The sequence below is a fragment of the Eptesicus fuscus genome, chromosome 4 (assembly GCF_027574615.1).
Source record: "Eptesicus fuscus isolate TK198812 chromosome 4, DD_ASM_mEF_20220401, whole genome shotgun sequence".
Lineage (NCBI taxonomy): Eukaryota > Metazoa > Chordata > Mammalia > Chiroptera > Vespertilionidae > Eptesicus > Eptesicus fuscus.
The window spans coordinates 26,837,044-26,863,698 of record NC_072476.1 but is presented as its reverse complement, the minus strand read 5'-3'; the positions used below and the strand labels follow the sequence as shown (position 1 = coordinate 26,863,698).

General features: G+C 45.9%; 1 protein-coding gene across 3 annotated transcripts in view; it reads left to right on the top strand.

The window, feature by feature from the left end:
- The window catches only part of GALNT17 (polypeptide N-acetylgalactosaminyltransferase 17), a 410,474-nt gene that overhangs the window by 218,805 nt on the left and 165,014 nt on the right, over positions 1–26,655 (top strand). For all 3 annotated transcript variants that reach the window (XM_008141499.3, XM_054714818.1, XM_054714817.1), the window contains 2 exons: positions 2,283–2,457; positions 5,103–5,300. In XM_008141499.3, the coding sequence (XP_008139721.2) occupies positions 2,283–2,457; positions 5,103–5,300 (373 nt within the window). The remainder of the gene's footprint in view (positions 1–2,282; positions 2,458–5,102; positions 5,301–26,655) is intronic.

Genomic DNA, 26,655 nt, shown 5'->3' with positions numbered 1-26,655 from the left:
TCAAAGTGGTTCCCATAGAAAGCATGGACACTCCTGGGTCCACTTAGAAACAGAAACACTCAGGCTCCACACTAGACCTTTGAAAATGAAGCTGTGGGGGAGGGGCCAGCAATCTGTCCCAACACCTCCCGGAATGCTGATGTGCCCTCTGGTTTGAGACCACCGTTCTAGCGTATAGGCCTATTTTTCCATCTTGGACACAGCTTCCTCAGGTGCCCTGGGCTGCTCTGGAATCTCTGTTCTTGTGTCCTAACCCCTCCTAGAGTGAATATAATCACTAAGACCGGCTACTCAATGTTGAGCATGTACGTGATGCCATGGTGTGTCCTAGACATCTATGTATATTAACTTGTTTAATGCTCACCACAACCCTTTGAGGTTCCCTTTCTGTAGATGAGAAAACTGAGGCATAAATTGACTATCTAAATTGCCCAGGGTTACCCGGTAACAAGTGTTAGCACTTGGTTCTGAAACCAAGGCAGTCTGACTCCCAACCACATGCTATGCCTCCTTAGAGGTGTCTGCCATCTCCCCACCCAGGCTCCAGCTTTTTCTCCTTTCTAAACAAATACCTGTATTAGTCTGCTAGGACTGCCATAGCAAGTACCACAGACTGGGTGTCTTAACAGAATTTATTTTCTCATATTTCGGGAAGCTGGAAGTCCAGCCAAGATAACGGTGTCGGCAAGGTTTCTCCTAAAGCCTCTCTTCTTGGTTTGCAGGTAGCTGCCTTCTCACTGTGTCCTCACGTGGTCTGTCCTCTGTGTGCATGTCCCTGGGGCTCTGTATGTGTCCAAAATCTCCTTTGTTTGTTTGAAATTATATATTTTTACTTTTCAATTACATTTAACATTCAATATTATATTAGTTTTAGGTGTATAGCATAGTGGTTAGACATTTACATAATTGATGAAGTTTTTCCCCAATAAGTCTAGTACCCACCTGGCATCACACATAGTTATTACAATATTATTGATTGTATTCCCTATGCTGTACTTTACACCCCCAAGGTATAGCGTAACTACTAATTTGTACTTCTTAATCTCTTTATCTTTTTCAACTTTCTCTTATCTGGCAACCATCAGTTTGTTCTCTGTATCTGTGAGTACTTTTCCATTTTGTTTGTTTGTTTATTTTGTTTTTCAGATTCCACATATCAGTAAAATTATATGGTAATTGTCTTTCTCTGACTTATTTCACTTAGCATTAATGCCATCTAGGTCCATCCATGTTGTTGCAAATGTAAGATTTAATTATTTTTCATGGCTGAGTAGTGTTCCATTGTGTACATGTACCACATCTGTATTCAATTGTCTATCAATGGATACTTCAGTTGCTTCCATATCTTGGCTATTATATATGAAATATTCTTCTTTGTCTCTTGTGATAGCCTTTGTTTTATCTAGTATTAAGTATTGCTCTTCCAGCTTTTTCAAAAATTCCATTTGCCTCCTACATTTGGTGATTGTTATGTACATAAAGGTATCAACCTTTAAGTCTTTGGAGTTGGGCCCATTTGGCCTGTGTTTCAACCCTTCCATTACTAGGTGTGCAACCTTGGGACAGGTTAGCATCCCTGAGACTGTCTCTTAATTTGTGAAGTAGAATTAATCTAGGTTAATAATTAGTGGAGTTAATATAGCAACTTCCTAGGGTTGCTGTAAGGTTTAAATTAGGTCATAGAAATAAAGCACTTTACACTGCCTGCTCGTGCAGAAGGAGATGTGCGTAATCTCTGCGAGCACTGCTTCTGCCCGTGGCAGCATGTTCATTACTGGGCAAAGATTTCCTTTCCATCCTAAGACCAAAGCACCACCCCTGTTAACATTGCCTCTGGTGCATCACTATGTGTCTGGACCACTTAGGGCGTTTCCTATAAAAACCAGTGTATGTGCAGGTGGAAATGCCCATATAGCAGTTGGTAAGCAGGACCAGGGGACAGTGGGAGGACAGGAATGCTGGCCAGGGAAGGGCTGTGGGCCACAAAGAAAATAAACCTCAGAGGACACCTGCCAGCCTGCAGCAGTGGGTTCTAAAAGCTGGGCCTCACTTCTGTCCAGGTGTACAGCTCGGCTGCTGGAAGAACATTGCTGTCCTGGGCTGCTGTGTCACAGATGTCTTCTGACTCACACTGACTGGGTGGTCACAATTTTCTACTAAAATTACCAACACGCAAACCTTTCTGCAATCTCCATTTCCTGAACGTCTGTCGGCATCTCAGTGGGTTGGACACACATTTGAGATGACATGTCATGGACCATCCTGTGTTTTGTCATTTACAGAGGAGCTGAAGGCCCCCTTAGAGGAGTACGTGCACAAACGCTACCCGGGGCTGGTGAAGGTGGTGCGCAATCAAAAACGGGAGGGCCTGATCCGGGCGCGCATCGAGGGCTGGAAGGCGGCCACGGGCCAGGTCACTGGCTTCTTTGATGCCCACGTGGAATTCACAGCTGGCTGGTAGGTCACGCGCTGAACCCTAGGGGTACTTAGGACCTGCAGTGAGGTCAGGAGGGGTTAGAGTCTGGGAGGTGGGTGCCTGATTCCTCTGGGGCCCCTGGAAGAATGGAAAAGGGGTGGTTGGAAAAGAAGGTGAGACTATAGGCTGGGATAAAACTGGGAAGCAGGGAGAAATTTATCTGTTGTCTACTTAGTCCATTATTGTCATTGTCATAGGTCCCTTGTGATTCCTCATTATAGGCAAACACTGTGTCTCAATGTTCACTGAGTTGTCCTGGAGTAATCCTCTCAGCCTCCTGACAATGGTAAAGATTTCTGTCTTGTCCATGTGGCAGGTCCGGCATGGGCTGTCCGTGGCTCTGCTCCACCTGTCCTCTGCACTCACTCCTGTCTAGGACGCACCACTTTTGTGGCTCAGAGAAAAGAATGCCGGCTGAACCTTGCAATGACTATGCAAGTGTCTGCTCTGTGGTGACATTGTCACTTCTGCTCACATCCCACGGGTTAAAGCAAATCACAGGTCCAAGCTAAACATTGATTGGGGTTGAGGGAGAGAGTACAGCCCTCTGCAGGGAGGCCCTGTGGGCCACATGGTAAGAGGCAGGGTGTCCCCTGGAAGGGGAAGCAAATTACTGGGAACAGTGGTGCACACTGTCACAGACTGGAGATGAAACTGCTCACTTCACAAGCATTCTTTGAACACGGTCTCCTGTCCCCATGCTCAGTAAACCATCCAGAGAGAGACTGAGCTGGATGCTTCTCAGTGTGTGGCACCAGACAACCTGGGGGAAGTGTGGTCCATTGAAGGAGGCAGTGGGGCTTTGGGTTTGGGGCTGAAGCCAGACCACCTGGGTTAGAGGCCTGGTTCTGCCACCAGCTAGCTATGTGGCCTGGGACAAGTGACTTAACCTACACCTCCCTGGACCTCCGTTTCCTCGTTTGTAAAACGATGACCATACTATGTGTTTAATGGGATCGTTGTGAGATTTAAATTAGCCAGCACATGTGACCTGTTTAGAATGGTGCCTAGCTCGTAGTGAGTAATCAATAAATATGAACTATCATTAGCTTATTAGGAAAAATATGTGTTCATAGATTAACAAAGGCAGCCTGTAATCAGAGTGACATGGATAAGGTGGAGAAGATGGTCTAAGGGTTGAGAAGGAGGAGAGAGCCTTCCTACTGGGGGAAATTAGGGAAGGCTTCTTGGAAGAGGCGACACACGATCTAATAAGCCTCGGTAGGTAGCCAGACTCCCTGCAGGTGGCAGAAGGGCATTCCCAGAGGAGAGCAGCGTGAGAGAAGACTAGGAGGGACAAAGAACTAAAGCGTGTCTTGACCTCAACCTAGATGGTGTGTGCAGAAGTATTGGAGGCAGTAAATGGTCCAGCGTATATTTTATTGCTCATTTTAAATAGAAAGATGAGGTGAGCCAGCAGGTAATTCAGTAGCTGCAAATGAAAAGAGATGGGATGTAGGCCGAGCATTCTCATCATTCTTCCAAATAATGCAGAGGAATGGGATCTCACTTGACTCTTTTCCGGAGCCTGTGCTCCATGTTAAGCGGGGAGATGAATGCGTGGCTTGTGAGAGCCATCTTCTTCCCGAACGTGGGGAAGGAGCCCTGCCTGCATCTGCTGCGGAGACACACACTGGCAGGGTGACTTACCATCTGCTTTCTCCCAAGCCAGCAGGGCTACACCTAGAACCTGGAGCCTTCAAACTTCAGAGGGAAGGCAGGGGAGGAGCAGGGAGGGGAAGGGTGCGGTGAGAGATCAACCAAAGGACTTGTATGCATGATATAAGCATAACCAGTGGACACAGACACTAGGGGGTGAGGGCATGTGCTGGGGGGGGGGGGGGGCCTGGCCGGGGAGAGGTCAATGGGGAAAAAAGGAGACATATGTAATACTTTAAACAATAAAGAATTAAAAACAAAAACAAATGAACAAAAAAACCTGGAGCCAGGTCACTGCCTATCTCCCGGTGCAGCCTTGAGGGGCAGGCTCTCTGGGATGCAGGAATCTGCCTGTGTTTGCATTTAATTCATCCATCCGGTCAGCCATTGCTAACCAATTCAATTAGATCCCTTTTAAGAAATCAATTAAATAATCAATTAAAACAACTGAAATAGTCTCACACACACACACCAAGAAGCTAGCGAAATGCTTATTAAAACCAGGCCATCAAGGACAGAAGTGACCTATTTTAGGAAAGGAAATTCAGCTCCTGCAGAAAATACAAGAGGCATCTACCAGTGCCCTGGGGGAAACTGAAGCTGCTATGTAAAACTGTAATGCGATGCAAATCATAGAGTCAGATGGCCTTGCTTTGGCCTACGAGGCAGGTATAAAAGACAGGCTGGCACTTTCTGAATTCTTGCTCCAGGCCTCTCCTGCAGGCATCAGCATGGTAGCATCCCACTTGGCGAGGGCCTGAGCTGCATGGCAGAGCGCTCACTTAGAGCTGCACGATCCAACTGGAGCAGGCCACCCGGGAGCCTCAGTTTGCACCCGAGTTCCAGCCTGCCAGAGCCCATCCGTTAGCTACATTGCTGCTGTTCATTTCCTGCCATCCGGGGGTCTGTGCCCGTTGAGGTGTGGGCTACTCAGGAGAGAGACTTTATTTCTACTTCTCTGTTTCAGGGCCGAGCCGGTTCTCTCCCGAATCCAGGAGAACCGGAAGCGGGTGATCCTCCCGTCCATCGACAACATCAAGCAGGACACCTTTGAGGTGCAGCGGTACGAGAACTCGGCCCACGGGTACAGCTGGGAGCTGTGGTGCATGTACATCAGCCCCCCGAAAGACTGGTGGGACGCCGGAGACCCTTCTCTCCCCATCAGGTCTGTGGCAGGCACGCTCTGGTGGCCTTGAGTCCCAGAACCCAGAGGACAGAGGAGCCAGGGGAGGAGGCTAGGGGACAGCCTGGGGATGGGGCAGTGGTGTGTAAATGCTGCTTTAGGAATTTTGGGTGTCCTACCATCACAGCATTTTGATCCTTTAGCTACTGTTTTCAAGGGCAGCTTCTTAAACAGAAATCCTGAAAGACTGAATTGTTGGTGTTACCCAGGGTGTGAAAGCCCCCTTTCTGAGACCCCCAAAGGGGGATCTTTTGCTGTTCAGCACAAGCTTTATTCAGTGGTTCTATCCATAATTAAAAGTGGGCATATGAAAAACAAAATAATAATTCAATGGCCAGAGAATGGGGAAGCAGAGCATATTCTGGTTTTGGCTTGGGACGGAGAAGTTGTGTATCCAAGAGGATAGAAATGAAGGGGTGGTCTAGGCAAATAAGGGGGAGGAATATTCATGATCTTTCTGGGAAAGGGGTGGTGGTTTTCCCCAGAATCTGCTTCCACCTCGTTTCTGTTTTTCTTTATGGTCCCTTCTGGTTATCATCATGGTGAATATCAGTTGTCATGGGGCTCCAGGTGTCTGCGGAGTGGGGTCCTTCTGGAGGTCGAGGGGAGAATCCACTTCCTTGCCTTTTCCAGCTTGTAGAGGTTGTCCTCACTCCTTGGCTCATGACTGCATCACATCCCTTCCCCCCTCTTCCTTCTTCACATGGCCTTCTTTCTTTGACTTTCTTGCCTACCCTTATGATGACATTGATGACATTTGGGGTGCACATGAGTCCTCCAGGATAATATCCCCATATCAAGATCCTTAATTACATATGCCAAGTACTTTTCCCCATATAAAGTAACATGTACTGGTGGATTTTTTTTTTTTGGGGGGGGGAGGGAGGGCATCATTATTTAGCTAGCCACAAATGCCCTGACTTTTCAATTAAGATGATACTCGAATTATAGCTCAGTAGTGTTTGTGATTTCTAATTGAGGCCAAACTGACTTAAACCTTCATGATTCTGTCTTACATTAGAGGAGAGGGGATACGCGTTCTCACTTTGCCCTAGTTTTAGGACACTGTTGGTATAAAGAGGGATCGCAAGAAGGAATAGTGTAAGAGCAGTGAGAACACTTTACAGGTAGCCATGAAGTTCTTTCTCAGTTTACAAATTTTTAATAAATAAGAGTTAGATTGTGAGATTACAGAACCCCCCATCCCAGCACCCTATCCCCTGCCCCATCTATAATAATAAAAGCATAATATGCTAATTAGACTGGACAGCTAAATGACCTTCCGGACATCATTCCACACGTCCTTCTGGATGAATCTGCCGCCGTGATCAGGCAAGCAGGCAGAGTGGTTAGGGGTGATTAGGCAGGGAGGTGAGTCATTAGGGGCAATCAGGCAGGCAGGCAGAGTGGTTAGGGGCATCAGGAAGGCAGAGTGGTTAGGGTTGATCAGGCAGGCAGGTGGGTAGTTAGGGGCGATCAGGCAGGCAGGCAAGTGGTTAGGGGAGATCAGGCAGGCAGGCAAGTGGTTAGGGGCAATCAGGCAGGCAGGTAGGCGAGCCGTTAGGAGCCAGTGGTCCCAGTTTGCGAGAGAGTGTAGGCCAGACTGAGGAACCCCTCTCTCTGCCATGTACGAATTTTGTGCACTGGGCTTCTAGTGTTCTTATATTTTCCTGCTCAAATTGAAAGCTGAAGAACTGCATTAGAGTAGAGCCACCTATGGGCAAATCTGTGTAACAAGGAAGGCAGCCTTTTGGGCCAATAACTTTCTCAGCCAAAGATGCCTCCATGGCTCATTCCCATCCCAACCTAGATATTCAGTGTCTTTGTGCGATGCTACAGGGCCACACTCTTGGCTCTCTACAAATAATAATGTAGATTCATCACTAAGGTGTCATCTGAGAACCAAAGCATAACCCTTGGGATATTTAAAAATTAATGGGTGAGATACTACTTCACACCCATTTGGATGGTTACTATTAACAACAACAACAGAAAAGAACAAGTGTTGGCAAGGATGTGGAAAAATTGGAAACTTGTGCACTATAGGTGGGAACATAATGTGGTACATACTAGAATATGCAATGGAATACTATTCAGTCTTTTAAAAGGAAGGGAATTCTGACACTTACTGCAACATGGATGAATCTTGGAAACATTATGCTAAATAAAATAAATCAGTCACCAAAAGACGAAACTATGATTTCACTCATATGAGGTATCTAAAATAGCCAAATGCATAGAGACAGATAGTACAATGGTGGTTGCCAGGGGCTGGGGTGAGGGAGGAATGGGGAGTTGTTATTTAATGGGTATAGAGTTTCAGCTTTGCAAGATGAAAACAGTTGTGGAAATTGGTTGCACAGTAACACAAATACACTTAACACTGCTGAGCCGTACACATAAAAGAGGTTAAGACAGTAAATTTTATGTCACGTGTATTTTACCATGATTACAACAAATGAATGTGGAGTGCTTAAAGACCCCTTGGCGCTCAGCTTTTGAAGGAATGAAGTTCAAATGATTGGCTGACATGCAGAGAGATTCATATTTTTCGTCAAAAGTTGCTTCCTCCATGACATACAGGAAGGCTGACCTCTGGCCTTGATAAATAAGGGAATGAATGAGGTTGTGATGGTGGTATTAGTGACAGAGGGAAAGGAGTAACTACAGTGCAGTGCTGCGAGTACCCGGAAAACATGCTGTCTCTGTATATATAAAGCACTAAAGCAAAAATGTGGCTTGTATTTTATGAGCTAGGGCAACATTAACAGATGATGAATAGGCATTTTTAAAAGACTAGAAAATAGAGTCGTGATCATGAATCATTAATTCACATGGATCTCTGATGTACAAAATAGAATCACATACCAATGATCTCTTTTTAATGTACCATCACTTATAAAATGCTTAATCTGTTTATAGTTGATGGAGATATTTAATTGTAGGAAGGAGTTTTTATGGCCCTTCTGATGTTATTAAGCAGATACAATATGATTCGTCAACGTTAGGACATGGTGGTTCCCACCTGCCCCCCGCCCCCATGGTCCCATTATTTTAATAGTAATGATTTTATTCTGGCAAAGGATGGGATGAGAAGAGCTTTTGCAATCCAAATGGCATCAACTTGGATGGTCTTTGTATACAGAGCCATCTCAGTAGGCAACATAAAGTAGGAGATTTCTCATTAAGGGAATATGTTTCTTTTCTGTTTTACTTCTTCCCCTCTTTCTTCCTATATAACTGCTGCTTGGCACACAGCTCTTTCCCGAGGTTTTCTATTTTTTCCTCCGCTCGCCTTTGTGCACACCGGAGTTTCAGGTGTAGAGGGTGGGCAGTTGCCATTAAAGAGGACAGAGCTAAGTGTAAGGCATGGGGATGCGAACTGAAGAACTCAGGCCCTCTAGGGAGGTGCCAGTCCATGCTGGGGACACAGGGCCAGCGTTATCAGGTCCTGAGACTTGTAAGAAAGGACACAAATCCATCATTTCATAAAATCTCCGAATTCTCAGTGTTGGCAATAAATCATTCTTCTTCCAGACAACATGTTCCCAGCCTGGATTTGACCACAAGGGTCCCTGGAATTGATCTTTAGTCTATACGGGCTGTTTTGGGGACCTCTGGCATTCCCAGGACAGCCTGACTCCATACTTCTCACACTGGGAGCTGTGGGTACTTGCGGTTTGTGGCATTATTGTGGGGCTGAGGGATTGGGGGAAAGTGAGAGACCTCCCTCCTGCCTCCATTGTGTGCCCAGTCCTCTGCCTGTGGCTGAGATTGTTAAAGACTTTGAGAGGTGTTGGCCCAGCTCTTGCCTCTGTGCAGAGAAGGCTCCCAAATCTATGTCTTAATTAAGCCCTAATTTTTCACCAAAATGGCATCATCTCCAATGTTACATCAAAAACCTATCATTAGACCAGTTGAGCTTAAACTTTTTCGAGTCAAGGACCTCTCTGATAATCGAATGAAAGCCAGAGATCCTATCACCCTGAACGTGGATAAACAGACAGGACTTTGCATATAGTTTTATGAAGTTTATGGGTGCCTTGAAGCCACCCTCCTAATGATCCACTGGGCTTATATTCAGAATGACTGCTACATAATTCTACTTCCCCAGTTGGAGAGCCTTTCTTTACCATTTTTTAATTACCCACTTGACTATATGCTTTATGAAGCCAGGACTGTGGTTATGTCATTTGCATCCCCAGTACTTAATGAGTATCTGGATGCCTGACAGCTGAGGCTCAGAATAGAGGTCAGGGTTAGTGAACCACGATGAAGAGGGTAAGATTGCTTAGAGGTCCATTAGAGAAGGAGAAAGAAAACCCAAATATTTCTGGATGAAGGGAGCCTTCATAAGGGGGACTGACAAGTAATGAGTGCTCAGAGAGGTATGGGGACTACGAGAGCAGCAGTGGCATAAAGATTTAATCACAGGCCCTGGCCGGTGTGGCTCAGTTGGTTGAGCATTATCCCATGCACCAAAAGGTTGCTGGTTCTATTCCCCATCTGGGCACATGCCCAGGTTGTGGGTTTGATACCTGGTTGGGGTGTGTGCAAGATGCAATTGACCGATGTTTTTCTTTCTTTCCCTCTCCCTTCCTCTCTCTCAAATCAATAAAAACTTTTTTTAAAAAGCATCCAATAATAGGAAGACTTCAAGCACCATTTGGTTTAAGGGATTATCTGGGCTGGGCATAATCTTAGTAAAACCATCATAACATAGTACTAGTATGTGGGTCTGAAGCTGGATGGCAGTGGGTGTGGAAATGAATTGGACATGAAGAGGTGAGGAAAGTGAGTGTGGATTATACTTCTGAGATGTTTGAGGGAGACTCGGAGAGGGCAGAACTGTGGATGGAGTGACAAAATGGAGTGGCATGTTTTTGTTGTTTGTTTGTTTGTTTTTAGGATGGGAGACACCCAACAAGTACCTCTAGCACAATGAGCAACTAGAACTCAGGGTTTATATTTCTAAAACCCCAGTCGCTTTGCTTTCCTCCTGTTGCATTTAACTTGTTTCGCACAATGAATCCTTCTCTTCCCTCCAGCAAGTCCCATGATGTTTTTTATTACTCTTGGGTAATGAAAATCCTAGGGTCACTTTAATTCACAAACCAGCCTCAATTTGTTATTGAAACTGTCAGCAGTCTGCTGCTTGCTGACCCTTTGCAGAGGAAGAGGGGCTGGAGCCCTTATTCTTTTTCTCCCTCACCCATCCTTCTCTTGGGAGGTGCAGTGTCTGACTCCACGGGGGCTCCGTGCGGTGAGGTGGGGGGTAGGAAGGTTCTTGTTTGATCGACACTGTCTTATAATGGTTTTGAGCTCTCTGGGGCAGCAAGTGGGTAAAGCTGGTTTTTCCCTTGGGCACATGGAAGGTATTTTGATGGCTCAGTGTGGGCTGGGACTCCCGCTCAGCTGGCCCCTCCCAGGGCTCTCCCCATCGACGCCCGCCCCCCCCCCATCCCCCCCCCCCCGCCTCTGCCTTGGCATCCACACCCTCTTGCTGCTAGGATCTTCAGCAAGCCACTGCCTTCTTTTCCTAATTAATTAATTAATTAGTTCTATTATAGCATTTCCTAATTAAGTAGTATTCCAGTGTGTACATGTAGCACGTTTGTTATCCATCTATTTTTTCCCCCAGCTCTATTGAGGTATGTATAAAAGAGTTGTATATATTTAAGGTGTACAAAGTGATATTTTGATACGCATATAATATGAAATTATTATCATAGGCAAGCTAATCAACACATTCATCACCTCACATGGTTATCATTTTTTTTTTTTTTTTACGGTGACAACACTTAGGACCTACTCTTTTTAGCAAATTTCAGGTATACAATATGTTGTTATTAACTATAGTCACCATGCTATACATCAGGTCTCCAGAACTTATTCATCTTGTAAATTCAAGTTTGTACCCTTTGACCAGCATCACCCCCTCTCCCACCTGCAAGCCCCTGGCAGCCACCACTCTACTCTCTGTTTCTATGAGTTCAACTCCTCAAGATTACACATAAATTAGATCTGGCTTATTTCACTCAGCATAATGCTCTCCAAGTCCGTCCATACTTTCCCAAATGGCAGGATTCCCTTTTTAGAAGCTGAGTAGTATTCCGTGTGTGCATAGAGCACATTTCTTACCCATTCTTCCACTGACAGACACTTAGGTGGTTTTTTATATTCTTGTATGCTGCCATCTTGGACATCCCTTTTTATTTTTTTAATTTATTTTTTTTTCATTTTTTTAAATTAAGGTATTATATGTGTACATATCTTACCATTGCCCCCTCCACCCCACTCCTATACATGCCCTCACCCCCCAGTGTTTTGCGTCCATTGGTTATGCTTATATGCATGCATACAAGTCCTTCGGTTGATCTCTTATCTCCCCCACCTCTCCCTAACCTTCCCACTGTAATTTGACAGTCTGTTTGATGCTTTACTGTCTCTGTATCTATCTTTTTGTTCATCAGTTTATAATCCATAAATGAGTGAGATCATGTGATATTTTTCTTTCATTAACTGGCTTATTTCACTTAGCATAATATTCTTGGACATCCCTTTTTGTTATGTTTCATTGATAATGTTTTTAATTGTGGCAAAATACATATAACAAATTTTGCCATTTTAAATGTAGAATTCAGTGGCGTTAAGTATGTTCACAATGCTGTGCAATCATCACCGCCATTTAGCTCCAGAGTTTTGTCAGCACCCCCGAGACCCTACCCACTAAGCAGTTGTTCTCTTCCTCCCTCACTCCCTCCAGTCCGGGCAGTGCCAGCCTGCTTCCTGTCTCCATGGATTTGCCTATTCTGGACAATTCATATAAGTGGCATCACACAATATGTGGTCTTTTGTGTGTCTTGGTTCTTTTATAGCATAAAGTTTATGAGGTTTATCCATGTTGGTATATGTAGCATGTATCAGTACTTCATTCCTTTCTATAAGTGAGCTTTTATAATGACTACTTTTAAAGTGCCCACAGGTCAATATCCCTTCTGGGTACCATATCCGTTTCCAAGATTTACACACCTTTGTTTTGCACGGAGGGGAAGAGGCGACTTCCCCCACAGGGCCCCCTGCGCCATCCATGGGCCCCTTGCCCTTTGCTGGGATGACTCCGGCCCCCGGGAGGGTGTCTCTCCACTGCCAGGAATACTGAACCCCGGGCTTAGGGTTAGATGGTAGGACCCCCCGGTCCCTCTCCTTGGCGAGGGGGATTCAGGGTACAACTCCCCCCAACCAGGGAAACTTCTGATACATTCCTCCCCCAGACTTCACTCAGTCATCCTCATTGGTCAGCTAACTGTGGTTTGGTTATCTGCTTTGAACTTTTTGCATGATCTCTTTGAATACAGCGCCTATGAGAACATGAAAGGTTCCTTTTTAACACAGTACATACTAGTACAGCTGAGGGCATGGAACGAGGAGAGAGGGAAGGGCTGAGCCATAGAAGGAAAGGGCTGATTAGAAGGACCCTGACGGGGAGGAAGGGGTGGGTATAGTAGCAGTTTAGTCTTGAAGAAGAGAAAGAGAGCTTGAGCTATATGACCCACTTTTTTTGTGGTGAATTAGGAGGAGAAAATCTCTGCTCAGAGTGAGAGCTAGGCCTTGGCTGGGGCGGGGGTGGGGGGGGTGGGGGGAGATGCTGGAAGAGTGAAAAAGATCTAGATTAATTGCTGAGAGGAATGGGAATGGGCATGCTGGCCAAGAACACAGAAACTAATTGTTGGCTGTTATGAGGGCCTAGGAATATAAATTCAATAAATTTCCCACAAGGATTTCTTGACAACAGCTACTATGAATTCAGTTGTGCTTGGATACAAACTTAAATTTTATTATTCGTAACATGATGTATGTATACAGGGCTGGGCAAAAGTGGGCTAATAATAATAATACATAATAAATAATAATACAAGAATAAATTCTGTGTTTCACATACTCACTACTATAAACCTATTTTTGCCCATCTGCACATGTGAAAAATGGTAGCAAAGACAAGAATGAGGGATATAATATATTTAGCCTAAAGGCACCTTGGTTGTGCATACCACGAATTCATGGAAACCCGCTTATTAGTAGATCATCAGGCTTTGGAGGTCCGCAGCTCACAGCTTGGTAATCACCGATCTGTAGGTTCTCTCCAGCTGTAAAACCCCGTGACTTTCACCACGGGAGGGAAGGGCCTATGGTGTCATCTGAGATGGGACACTTCACAGCACATTGCTTTGGGGGCACGGGCTGAGAGCTGAGTCAGGCGTCTGCGTGAGGTGCCAGTGGTGCCTGCCCGCTCTGTGTTAGGTGGCCCTGTAATTAGTGACATGACTCATTAATAACTAATTCAAGCTGATGATTAACAATTAGCAATCCTTAATTCAACATATAATTTGATAATAAATTATAAGGCACAGGAGCCATAGAGCCTGTTAGACAGTTTGAGTTGAAATGGCTGTTAAGGATATATAGAGTTGCTGGGATCTCAAATGCTGTGCACAAATGTACATAAAAGGAGAAGGTTAGTTTTTCTTTCATGGACTATGATAGCTTATACAGAGGAAATTAAGTGAAAAATTGGGTTTTCTTAGACTTTGTAATAGAGGTAGCTTCCCTATGCATTAGCAAATATATTTTAGGAACCAATTATATGCTCAGCCTGTGGTAGGACTTCCAGGGAGACAGTATTAGTAAATTACATGGTCCTGCAGAAGGAGTTTGTAGGCTGGCTGGAGACACAGGGCCCACACGCCCATAATCACACTTCAGCCCAGGTAAGAGAGAATGTGTGGGAAAGAGGGGAGAGTGGGCGTGGTATGCATAGAAAAGCTCATACAAACCTAACTCTGGGATTTTCTGTGTGCCAGGCATTATTCTTTACACAATACCAATCCATTTCCACCTTGTACTGGCCCTGTGGAATAAGTATCATTTTCCCTGTTTCATGGACAGGCTGCTGAGGTACAAGGGTAATCCCCTTTACCCAAGCTCACACACCTCATAAGGTGAAGCTGGGATTCAGGTCTCCGCTGTCTGTGATGTCTGGGCTCTCTTCCCTGGAAAAGGTGTGGCTTGCTGGGCCTTGCGGGCTGAGGGGAATTGACACTGGCAGAGAATATGGGAGACAACACAATTATAGGTGTAGTAGTGAACACAAGGCTGTATGGGGTCCCCAAGGTCACCCTTGTATTTGATAACTCATTAGAAGGACTCAAGAAACTCAGGACATTTTTATGCTCATGGTTATCATTTATTAGAGTGAAGGGATAAAGAATAGAACCAGCAAAGGAAAAAGACACATAGGAAGGAGTCCAGGAGAAATCAGGCGTGAGCTTCTAGTGGTCCTCTCCTTGTGGAGTGGCATGGACCATGCTGCATTCTCCCAGCAATGATATGTAACATGTATGAAGTGTTGCTAACCAGAGAAGCTCTCCTGAGCCTGGGTGTTCAGGGATTTTACTGGGGCTCAGCCATGTGGGCATGGAGCACCCATATGACTGACCTTGGCTACTCAGTCTCCAGCACCAGCACCACCCCAGAGACTAGACTGATACAGCAGGGCCCTCGCAGGGTCTGGGGCCTCAGAGTCAGGATATTCCGAGGGCTGAGCAGGATCTTCCAGGAGCCGGGCAAGAGCCAATTCTTCCTTTGGAAGGTGCAGGGTTTAGACAACCCAAGTCCACTGAGTTAACCCTTACCTGCACAATAGGAGGGGGTGTTTCGGGTCTGGTGATGGTAGGGAATGTGCATTAAAAAGTAGAGGAAAGTGAAAGATTGAGTAGATCAAAACAGGAGGTCACTTTAGGGAGAGTTCTAAACGTAAAAAGCAGGGGTGTAGACTATCCAGTGGCCCATTAAGGTAGACAGACGGGAATAAAAAGCTAATCATAAGACACAATATAGTGTAGTGGTTGGTTAGGGCTGGGGGGAGGGGAGGAGAAGAGTGACTGCTAATGGGTATGGGGTTTTTTTTTGGGGGGGTAATGATGAAGAGGTACTAAAATTGATTTTGGTGATGGTTGCACAACTCTGAACATACTAAAAACTGTTGAATTGTATTCTTTAAATAGATGAATTGAGTGGAATGTGAATTCTATCTCAGGAGCTGATGGCCATCAGCAGATGGCAGATGGCCAATCTTGCAACAAGATGAAGACAGTTTAATTCTTGGCTCAGAGTCTGTGTGGTCCCCCTTTCATGGGAAGTTACAGGGCAGCACAGATTACCACAGGCAATTGAACTGGGGTCAAGTCCCTGAGTGGCAGAATTTGTCCTGATGGAGTCATAGGTAGAGATTCAGGCACCAAGGAGCATCCTGGACAGAAGCTGAGCATTGCCTAGCATTGGACCCATCCAGCCGGGACTGCTGACCAACCTGAGCCATGTATATGATGCTGGCTAATGGCAGCATGTTATGGGTAAGGACAGGATGAAGACTACAGTTGTTAGTACTTGGTTTTGGGTCTAGCAAAGGAGAGTCTGGGAAAAGGAATCTAGCTCAAGGGCCAGGTGAATCCTGTCACAGTTCAGGAAGAGAAAAACCATAGTGGAAAACCTCGATGTTCTCTACCTTCTCTTCCTGCTTTCCAGTAACGGAGGAATGACCTGTTCAATTTGCCACCAACAGGGTCTGTATCATTGGGCAGGCCACTGCCATCTATGTAAATGAGGTTTTAATTTTCTTATCCATAAAACCTACCCAACAATTAAAGATGTATTGTTACAGTAGCAGACAATTTCCATAACAAAGCTTTGGTCTCACAGATGAAAAGCAAACACTGATTGTAAACTCTCTGAAGTTATGAAATATGGTATTGTGGAAAATCAAATGTTTTAGTTAATAGAGTTCTACTACAGAATCAAGACAAAGGCCAATTTACAGTTAAAACCAAAACAAAACAAAACACCTCCACAAAACTCTACTTGCTTTCTTCAGGGGAATATCCTGGAGGTGCACAGCTGATAGAAGGTGCTGGTTTAGTCCACACTGCATGGTTTCCTATCACTTGGAAGAGACATCATTATAGCACAGGATCGGGAATAGTGGTTGGCAGTGTTGCGTCATGAGCACTTACCGATTCCTATTGTGTGAAATCTCTGTTCTGAGCAGCATGGAGGATTCCCTCCTGTGTTTCAGTCCTCTTCCAATTTCCCCATGTTGACACATGTTTGAGACCCCAAATGACACATGTTTGAGACCCCAAATGAAAATGACAACTGGAGGAGCAGGGATGGGAGTCTGCCGTTCTGTAAGATTGTCTTAAGAAAGACATATCTAAACATTAGCCACTTGGTCAGTTAGCTGGAAAGAATTCCTAGTAATGATCACAGTTGTCAGAACTTTGAAGGAGCATCATGCTCAACTTTGTCACTTCATGGGCAAGCAGCAGGATGGCTCCCATGGAAACATAGGACATCACTGTCCAAGTGTTCACTCTGCATAGCCATCCATAGCTGACTGCTGGTGCTCAAGGAATACCTGACTCCACAGCTGGGAGCAAGTGGTTCTCAAATGACCCCAGGTGTCAGCTCTGTGATGGGATGGAATCAACATGCCCACGATCCCAAGACTTGTTTTCTACGCTAGATGTGACCACTGGCTTTGAGCCTCAGTTTACTTCTCTGTAAAACGACCAGATGTGCTACGGACCCATTCTATGAGACCTGGGATAAGTAACTTAACCTCTCTGTGTCTTAGTTTCTTCCTTAGTAATATTCCTGAATGGGATATTAATATATTTTACAGGGTTGTTGTGAAGATTAAGTGAGGTAATACATGTAAGACGTTTTAACATGCTAGCTATTCTGACTGTTGTTGCTGTTATTTTTGCCCTCTGTGTCATCCCAAGGCAATCTTACTATTTGCTATGGGAATCCTACAACCCTTTTCTTGCTACCTAGTCTATTCATGTGACCAGATGATTATGACAAAGGGTTCTCCCTGAATTGGAACCTGCTTACGGAGCAACTCTGCGTGCTAGTGGAGGAGAGGCATTTTTAATGCCAGGGGATTTGCACAGGAACATATGGGGGCCCATGTTCCTCAGTCGGTCCCTTCAGGGAGGCTGTTCATTATAAAATGGAAGTGTGCTGACACAATGGTGAACACACTGCTTTGGGGTGAAAGGAATGGTATTTCTTGACATCACCTATCTACCTCAATACCAGCCTGAGTAGATCGGATTTCCTCTTTGCATGACACATCGATGTCCCTGCTACATACCTTTTCTTAGGAAGCCAAGTCCCCAGGCAGTGCCCTGGAGCTAGAGCAAGGCTTTCAGGGTAACCATTCTGGCAATGACAAGCAGAGACCTGCCTCCATCAACCAACACGCATCTTGACAGCTCACAGCAGCAAGCAAGTGACTTTGAATAATATTGGCAAGGTTTTCCTTCTTGCTTGCAAGGAGTTCAATGTGGTGGGCTGCCGAACAGCAGATGAGTTTTAAATTTAAGATTTTTAAAAAAGGAAGACACTTCACCTCTGAGTTAAATGCTCAGTTCTGGGTTCTTGCTGGATGTCAATAGGGGAGCAGGAATACCATCAATTTTAGCAAATCGATCTGGCCAGAAGAGGGTAGCTCAGATTCCTCTTCGGTTGGAACTGCATGGGTACAATTTGGGTGGGGTGGGGGGGGGGGTAGACTCCAGCCATTGTTTTGGTAGCTTTAATCTTCCTTTTCTAGATGATTCCAGAATGTGCCATCTTCTGGGCCCTCTCATATTCCTTCCTTCTCCTGCCCTTCCCGTTTCTCTTTTCACCTCCACCCTCAAAGCCCGAACGTAACTATCGAAGACCCTGGGATTGCGTTCAGAGCCGAAGGCGCCCTGTCTTCGTGTCTTCCGTGCTGCCCCATACTTTTCTCGGCAGCGCAGTTTAGAAACTGTTTGCTGGCTTCCCGGTCCATCCGGTCCTCAGTGCGTTATTATCCCCGTCTCTTTCAGGGAGTGCTTTGGGTGAAATGACGAAGATACAGGATGTAACTTGTTCTCAGCCTTTTCCACTCACCCAGCTCTCTGGCAGTACTTGCCAGACAGAGTTTCATCCTCCAAGATGCTTACTCCTTATCAGGCCTTCCCAGTTGTGCAGCATTTGCTACGTCTGAGGCTCCATGTGGAGCCCAGCCCCTATCCATTGCCTCCTCTCTCTTATGGAAATGCAGGAACACGTGACTATGTCATTTCTCCCGGGTTGCAGAGAAAGCAAATAGAATGTCCCTTCAGAGCTGGGGAGGCTCACTGTAAGCCCTGACAGCAGAGCCCATGGTGCCCTTCTCTGCCAGGTGGCGAGCTGCCAGCCCTTTGGCACACGGGGCCGGCGGCCGCTGCCTCACTGGGCACAGGGGCATTTTCAGTCCATTGACCCAGCACAGTTTTTAAGGCAGCAAAGTTCTCTCCAGACTCTCCTAAAGTAGGGACATTTGGACTGACACTTTGCAATATCTGTCTGGAGTTTGAGGTCACAGTCTTCAGTATTTTTGCTGTCAACATGGATCTAAAAATAGCTTCTGCAGCCAGCCACACAAAACATCCAGAGCAGTGGCTTCAGTTTGCTGCAGGCCCCTGTGTCCTTCCACCGCCCCGGCAGCAGCACGTCCTCGGCAGCGGAGACGCTGCAGGGAGCTGCCTCTACTGTCAGGAACCACCTAACTACCAGGGTCGATGGGGCAGAGGCCCCATGGGAGGCCCTTCATAGTCCCGGGAGGGTGCCCACCTTAGTATTTTGGAGTCTGACTTCTGTGTGTGAAGTTCAATGGACCCCCATGTTCCTAAGAAGTCTAACTGAAAGGCACAAAGAAGGAAATGGTCCTTGAGTGGTTTTTGTTAGCACTGCCTTTCTGACTGCAGTGTCCGTGGCGGCTGCAGGGCTTTCGTAGACAGAACCCGCTGCGGGTGAGCCATTCCTGTCCCCGGCCAAATCTGAAGTTCCAGGTGGAGGGAGGGCTCTGAGAATGACTCTGGGCAAGTGGAACATTTCTCCTTAAGATGTTTAATTGATTTTTAAAGGGAGAGGAAGAGAGAGGGTAAGAGGGAAAAATCCATCAGCTGCCTCCTTCATGCCCCCACCCCCCCCACCACTGGGGATCGAGCACACAACCTGGGCATGTGCCCTGATCTGGAATTGAACCAGCACCCTCCAGGGCACAGGATGATGCCCAACCAACTGAACCACACCGGCGAGGGCACAGGCCACAGCTTTTCACATTAGTGGTCAACTTGGCCTCCAATTCTAATTCAACTTAGTCTAGTTTATGAATGTATGCATGTGCACATGTATGTATGTGCACAGTATGTATGTATGAATGTGCACATGTGTATGTATGTGCACACAAATATATGCATGTGCATGCCTATGTATGTATTCATCTTTTTGCCATCATTCAGTAAAGGTTTACAGCAAGCTTCTTGCTTATACTGAGAAATAAGGTAACAGAACCTCTTTTTTTTTAAAAAAATAGTTTATTAATTTTTAGAGAGAGAGGAGAGGAGAGGGAGAGAGAGAGAGAAACATTGATGTGAAAGCATAACATCCAAAGGCTGCCTCGTGCCAACCCCTACCAGGGATTGAGGCCAAAACCTGGGCTTGTGCCGCCCTTGACCAGGAATCAAACCAGCAAACTTTTGGTGCACATTCCGATGCCCAATCAACTGAGCCACACCAGCCAGGGCAGTAACAACAATTCTTAAGCCAGACATCATTGTTACTTCTGTGTATACCACCCCGTCCCCTGCCCCACTCCCAGCAGTGACTGATCTGTATTACGTTGAACTCGATGGAAGCAAAAAGGCAGTGAGGCCAAAGAAAGGCCGTGAACATCAATTTTTTCATCCTATGCCTGGCATCCTAGCTTCAATGAAATACTCTGCCATGGAGATGAATGATAAAATGGCACATCTGCCATTAAGATGTTACGAAGTTTCTTTAGTTGTAAATCAAATATCTTAGAGAAGTGCAAATATTAAATCCTTCATTCACTCACCAGCCCGTATTTATTGAGCCCTTACTATACACCAAGCTCAGCCAATTAGTAAATCTAGGGGCTGTGGCTGCGTTTGGGTTATTGATCATATTTTGTCCCATTGGAAATGCTCAGCCTCTTCTGGAAGCACGTTTAGTCTCAGATGGGCTTCTGGGGGTGTGAGGACAGGTCGGCAGGAGTATTCCCCTGTGGCTGAGCGGAAGTCTCAGGGTCTTGTTGTGTCTTTCCTTCCCTTGGGCAGTGGCCCCAGCCCACCCAGCTGCTCCTTGCCCTGCCCGGGTTATTGGCAGTCATTTCCATTGCCTGACATGTGATCTGACCTCTTGGCTTGGTCAGGGCCCCCCCGGCCTTGGCTCCTCATGGCTTGTGCTGGCTGGAGACACCTGAGCTTAGGTCATGTTTCTCCTCATCCATCCCAGCTGCAGCTGCAGACTCATCTGGTCCCAGGGGAGACCCTGAGCTACTCCTCCTCTTCCCTGCATGGGAGCTGAGCCTCCTGCCATGGCCACAGTGCACCACACTTCACATTGATGAGGTGGGCCCCAGATGGAGATGAGCCACCTGTGAGGCCGGTTCCTTCCACAGTCCCCATGGAAAAGGCCCGCTCTACCTTCTGGGCCAGCCTCACTGTGGAACACATCTCTTTCCCTCTCTCTGGGCTGAATCCAGGCACTCGGCACCTCTCACCCGCTTCCTCTTGCTTGTCTCCTTCCCGTGGGACCCTGGGTGGGAAGACTGGGGGCTTTCATGAGAGCGCCGCTTAATTCCTCCCAGCACCGGCCCCAGTGCTCGGCTTTAGAGGAGCAAGAGGGTTTTCTCTCCAATTGTAAGAGCCCTGTGGTCTGCTTCCTCCCGGCCTAGCATCCCCTCCCGAAGGCAGAGGCGAAGGAGCGGAGGTGAAGGAGCAGAGAAAACTCCAAAGTCTCTGCCTTGCAACTTGCAGCAAAGGTCACATAGTCCCAAAGAGGAAAGAAAGCACATGAACAGTTGTCCAATGATTACCTCCATTGAACAGGTTTGGCCTTTTTCGGAGCAAAACGAGGGGGTTTCAGAAGAATAGCTGCTCCCAGCCTCTGCTTCATCGGGCTTTAAAGGACAAGTGGGGACAGCAGTGAGGACCTCTGTCTTTTGTCAGCCTTGCCCTCAATTTCCACACTGGTTCTTTCTCCAGCTCCGCTGAGATCCCTGCCCTACCTTCTCGTCTGCAAACAGTCCCACTCCGGGCCCTGGGCCAAGACGTGGGTGGGCAGGTTGCAGTCCCAGCCCCCACAAGAAGCAAGCGGCGTTTGCCTCTCAAACCTAGAGCCACCCACACACCCTGCCATATCTCCCCACCCCCACCCTCCACATCCAAATGCTCCACCTGCGAGTCTGCCCTAGTCACAGAAGCCTGGCTTCCAGCAGCCGGGAGCCTCTTACTTCGGCCAGTCCCTCTCTCAGCAGACACCAGCTGTCCACGCAGAGTCCTAGGCGCCTGCTGGGCCTGCCCCCTGCCCTGGAATAACTGCTCTGAATCCTGCTTCCTTGTTGCTCTGCTGTGCTCCTGCCCCAGCTCCATGGTCTCCCTTTGGATCTCTGGTGCCCAGATCACTGAGCTCTGGTAGGTTCCTTCCACAGTCCCTGAGGGTTCTGCCGGAACCTTTAACTGTGGTGACTTTGCCTGAAGGGCTGTGTCCCTGTGGCCAGTACATGACGTTCTTTGACTCCAAATGGCCACCCTATTTTCCCAGTCCTTGTCTCCGTGTATCCCCTTGAACATATTCCCATGCAGTCTCATTGCTCATAAATTTTACGTGACTTGGACATGCATACCCGCTTCCACCAAACCCTATAGGAATTTCTTAAAAGTAACCACGTACAGAAAAATACATCCCTTAAATCTTGTAGTCATCTCCGGAAAACTAGAATATTTGCTTGAATAGATTTGAAATTGCAGAGACTTCAAATCCTAAAGAATATGAGGAGGGAGGAGCAGAGGCTGTCAGCCATGAGATGAGCGCTGTGTAATTCGTCCAGAGGCACTCAGGAGGAGAAACAAGAGTGGCTTTCTTCCCTGCTTCTCATCCAGATGTGGTCTTCCTGCCCGACAGAGAGCAAGGGCAGCCACCAGGAGACAGGAGAATTTCAAAATCATGTTGTAAAAACACTTTTTCATTATGTGTTTATTGTAAAATGTATTGTGCATTCATTGTAAATTCAATACTTATTATAAAAACTAGAGACCCAATGCACGAAATTCATGCATGGCGGGGGGGGGGGTGTCCCTCAGCCCAGCCTGCACCCTGTCCAATCTGGGACATCCCTTTCACAACCAGGACTGCTGGCTCCCAACTGCTCACCTGCCCGCCTTCCTGATTGCCCCTAACCTATTCTGCCTGCCAGCCTGATTGCTCCCTAACCACTCCCCTGCCAGCCTGATTGATGCCTAACTGCTCCCCTGCCAGCCTGTTTGACCCTAACTGCCCTCACCTGTAGGCCTGGTCACCCATAACTGCCCTCCCATGCAGGCCTAGTTTCCCCCTACTGCTTTCCCCTGCAGGCCTGGGTCCCCCCAAACTGCCCTTCCCTGCAGGCCCGGTTGCCCCCAGTTTCCCCCCAATTTGCCGGCCTGGTCACCCCTAACTGCCCTCCCCTGCAGGCTTGATCACCCCCAACTGCCCTCCCTTGCCGACCTGGTCCCTCCCAACTGCCCTTCCCTGCTGGCCATCTTGTGGTGGCCATCTTGTGTCCACATGGGGGCAGCCATCTTGTGTGTTGGAGTGATGGTCAATTTGCATATTACTCTTTTATTAGATAGAATAGAGGCCTGGTACACTGGTGGGGGCCAGCTGGTTTGCCCTGAAGGGTGTCCCCGATCAGGGTGGGGGTTCCCTTGGGGCGTGCGGCGGCCTGGGTGAGGGACCTGTGGTGGTTTCAGGCCAGCCACGCCCCCTGCCAACCCAAGCAGAGGCCCTTGTATCTGGGATTTATTTATCTTCTACAATTGAAACTTTGTAGCCTTGAGTGGAGGCCTGGGCCTTCCAGGGTGTGCAGAAGCTTGGCTTTCTCCATTGCCGGGGAAACCCAAGCCTCCTGCTCACTCCATGGCCGCAGCCATCTTCGTTGGGTTAATTTGCATACTTGCCCCTGATTGGCTGGTGGGTGTAGTGGAGTGATGGTTAATTTGCATATTACTCTGTTATTAGATAGGATTGGAAAATACAAAAAGTATTAGATAATCACTCCTCATCACATCTTTCTGTGACAACCACTCTTGATATTTCATTAGTATCTAAGATTCATTAGAATCTTACATATTTAAGTCATTTTGTAGTTTTGTAAAAATTACGTATATTTGTGTTTCAGAAGTCAAATATATATTCTACAACGCCCTACTCCCTGTCTAGAGATAGCACCCTCCATTCTTGTAAATCGTCTTTTTACCTGTCTCTAAATAACATACTTATTTTTGTTGTGCTTTGTTTTATTTTTGAGATTTGGGCATGATTTTTTAACTTTTTGCTATGGGAAATATGGTAATAACTCTTTATTGCTCACCCACTACTTCTCATTCCTTCCCCCATTGTCCATTATACTTATACTAGGGGCCCAGTGCATTAATGCATGCACCTTGAAAGGAACTGTGGGCCGCTTTGGCCACAGGGGCGGGTCTCAGCCCATCCTCCATGCCCCTGCCCGGCCCCTCCCACCACAGGTCCCGGTCCCGTCTGCCAGCAGCTTCACTCCCACAGCCACCACTCCCATGCACTGATGGTGCTAGCCCTGCTCACACCTGCTGACGGTGTGGAGCGATTGGGGCTGGAGTCATCAGCTGGTGCAAGCGACGACTGCTGCCCCAGATAGCTCCTCAGGAGCAGGGGGAGGTGGAGAAGTGCTCAGAGGCAAACAGGGCTGGTGCAGGGTGCAAGGGGCAGCTCCGGTACCCACAGCAGGTGCGAGCAGGGCCATCACCCGCAGCAGGTGCAAGCACCTGGCGGGACCGCGGTGTGTGCGAGAGCAAAGAATTTTCAGTGACCACCAGAGGCTCACCCTGATGACAGCAACTGGTGCCCCACCTTGGTCTGGTGCCCCCGCTCACCTGCTCCACCATCCCGCCTCAGCTGACACCCACCATGTTTTGCACACGCCACCTGGTGGTCAGCACACATCATAGTGACTAGTTGTTCAGTTCGGTTGTTCTACCATTCGGTCTATTTTCATATTAGGGATATATATATATATATATTATACTTTGGTAATTTTCCCTTTCCTGGACAGCTTTTGGTTTATCCTATAATTAATCATTTTCTTTTTGTTTGTTTGCTTACTTTGCTTTCTATATACTTTTATATAATATACATACAAGTATATAGTATATATACAAGTATATATTTGCTTTCTATATACTTTTCACCAACTCAACCCCAGACCCTCTGCTTCTTGTCTGAATTCCTTCAATCCTCACAGCCATGATAGGTATTCTGTCTAGTTCATCTTTTTGCAGAAATCTCTCTAGGGTGCTCCAGCTTTTTCCATTGATTGGGACTGGCCCAATATAACACAGATTTGGGGGTTCCTTTCACCTCTCTCCTGTGTTGAGTCCCCTGTGTCCTGATCCCATGATGTTTGTGTTTTTTTTACTCCCTCATATTCCTTGAGGTTCATATCCTCAAATAAATATTTTAGTATTTGAATATCTAAAAATATTGGGATTCCCATTTCCCACTTGGAAAGAGTTTTCTCTCAGATTTTGAAGGCCATGTTCCATTGTCTTTTAACTTCCTACATGCCATTAGGAACTCCAGAGCCATTCTGCCTCCAATTCTTTGAAGGTGACTTGTCTTTATCTCTAGAAATCCTTTTATCCCAGGTGTTTGGAAATTTCAAAATGGTATGTATTGGGATTTACTTTTATCCATTATGCTAAACACTCAGAAGAACTTTCCAATGGAAACTCATATTCATTGTTGATATTCTTTGTGTGTATGTGTGTGTGTGCACGTGCGTGTGTGTGTGTGTGTGTGTGCGTGTGTGTGTGTGTGTGTGTGTGTTTTCTCCATTTTTGGATCTTCTTTTATTTGGATTTTGTACCTCCTGGACTAGTTGTCTAATTTTCTTATCTTTGCTCTCTTATTCATCATTTCTTTATTTGTTGGCTGTACTTTCTTGGAAATTTCCATTTCTGTCTTTGCATTTTAATTTTCAAGGATTATTATTGGTTCTCTAAGTGATCTTTTGTCACAGCATCCACTTCTTGTTTCATGAACAAACATATGTTCAGACATATGTTCAATCAAAGAATCCAGATCCCAAAGAGTATACTAGTATTCTGTTTTATTCTTTGTATATAAATTTGAAAATCAAGCACAACTAGTCTACATTGTTGGAATTCAGGATAGGGCTTATCTTTGGGCAAGTAAACACAGGGTGAGGAGTACTTAGGGGATTCTGGAAGACTGGTCATGTGTGTCTTGACTTGGATGATGGTTAAATGAGTGTGTCCTGTTTGTGAAAACTAACAGAGCTGAACACTTAAGACTTATGTGATTTCCTGTATGTCTGCTCTACTTTAAGTAAATAACATTATAAATAACAACTGGTCACATTCCTGAAATCTTTAGGAGTTCTAATAATTTTCATTGATTTTTTTATTTTAATTTTTCAAAGTAGATCATCACATTATGAACAAATCAACATAATTTTGCCTCTTTCTTTTCATTCTGTACTTTTTGATTGCCTCAGCTGAAATCTGCAGATCAGTATTGAATATTAACTGTGACAGCATATCTTTATCTCATTCCTCAGTTAATGCAATGCCTTGAGCATTTTACTGTTATGATGAATGTTAGTTTATTTTAAATAGACATGAGGTTGGGGAAATGTGCTTCCTAATTTATAAGGAGTTTTTCTTGAGAGCACATGTGGAATGTTTTCACATGCTTTTTTTGGCATTTATTAAAGTGATTATAATTTTTCGTTTTGAATCATATTGATATAGTGTGTACAATAAGGCCATATTTGTATTGCTAGAATAAATTCTACTTGGTCTTGGTGTATTAATTGCCAGTATTTTAGTTAAAAATCACAATCTTCAATTGATTACTGAAATTTGTATGTAGCTTTCTCTTTTGTGTGTGTATGTGCTATCTTAAAAAAACAATAGTTTTTTTGAAATATAACTTATGTCATACATTTTACTCATTTAATGTATGTACAATTAAATGATTTTCAGTATTGTATATCTACAGGGTTGTGCAATCACCACCACGTATCTAGTACATACTCTCAGCCATAAAAGAAACCCCTTACTCATTTCATCCTGACCCCCACAGCCCTAGTGATCACCTACTTTCTGTCTCTATAGATTTGGCTATTCTGGACATG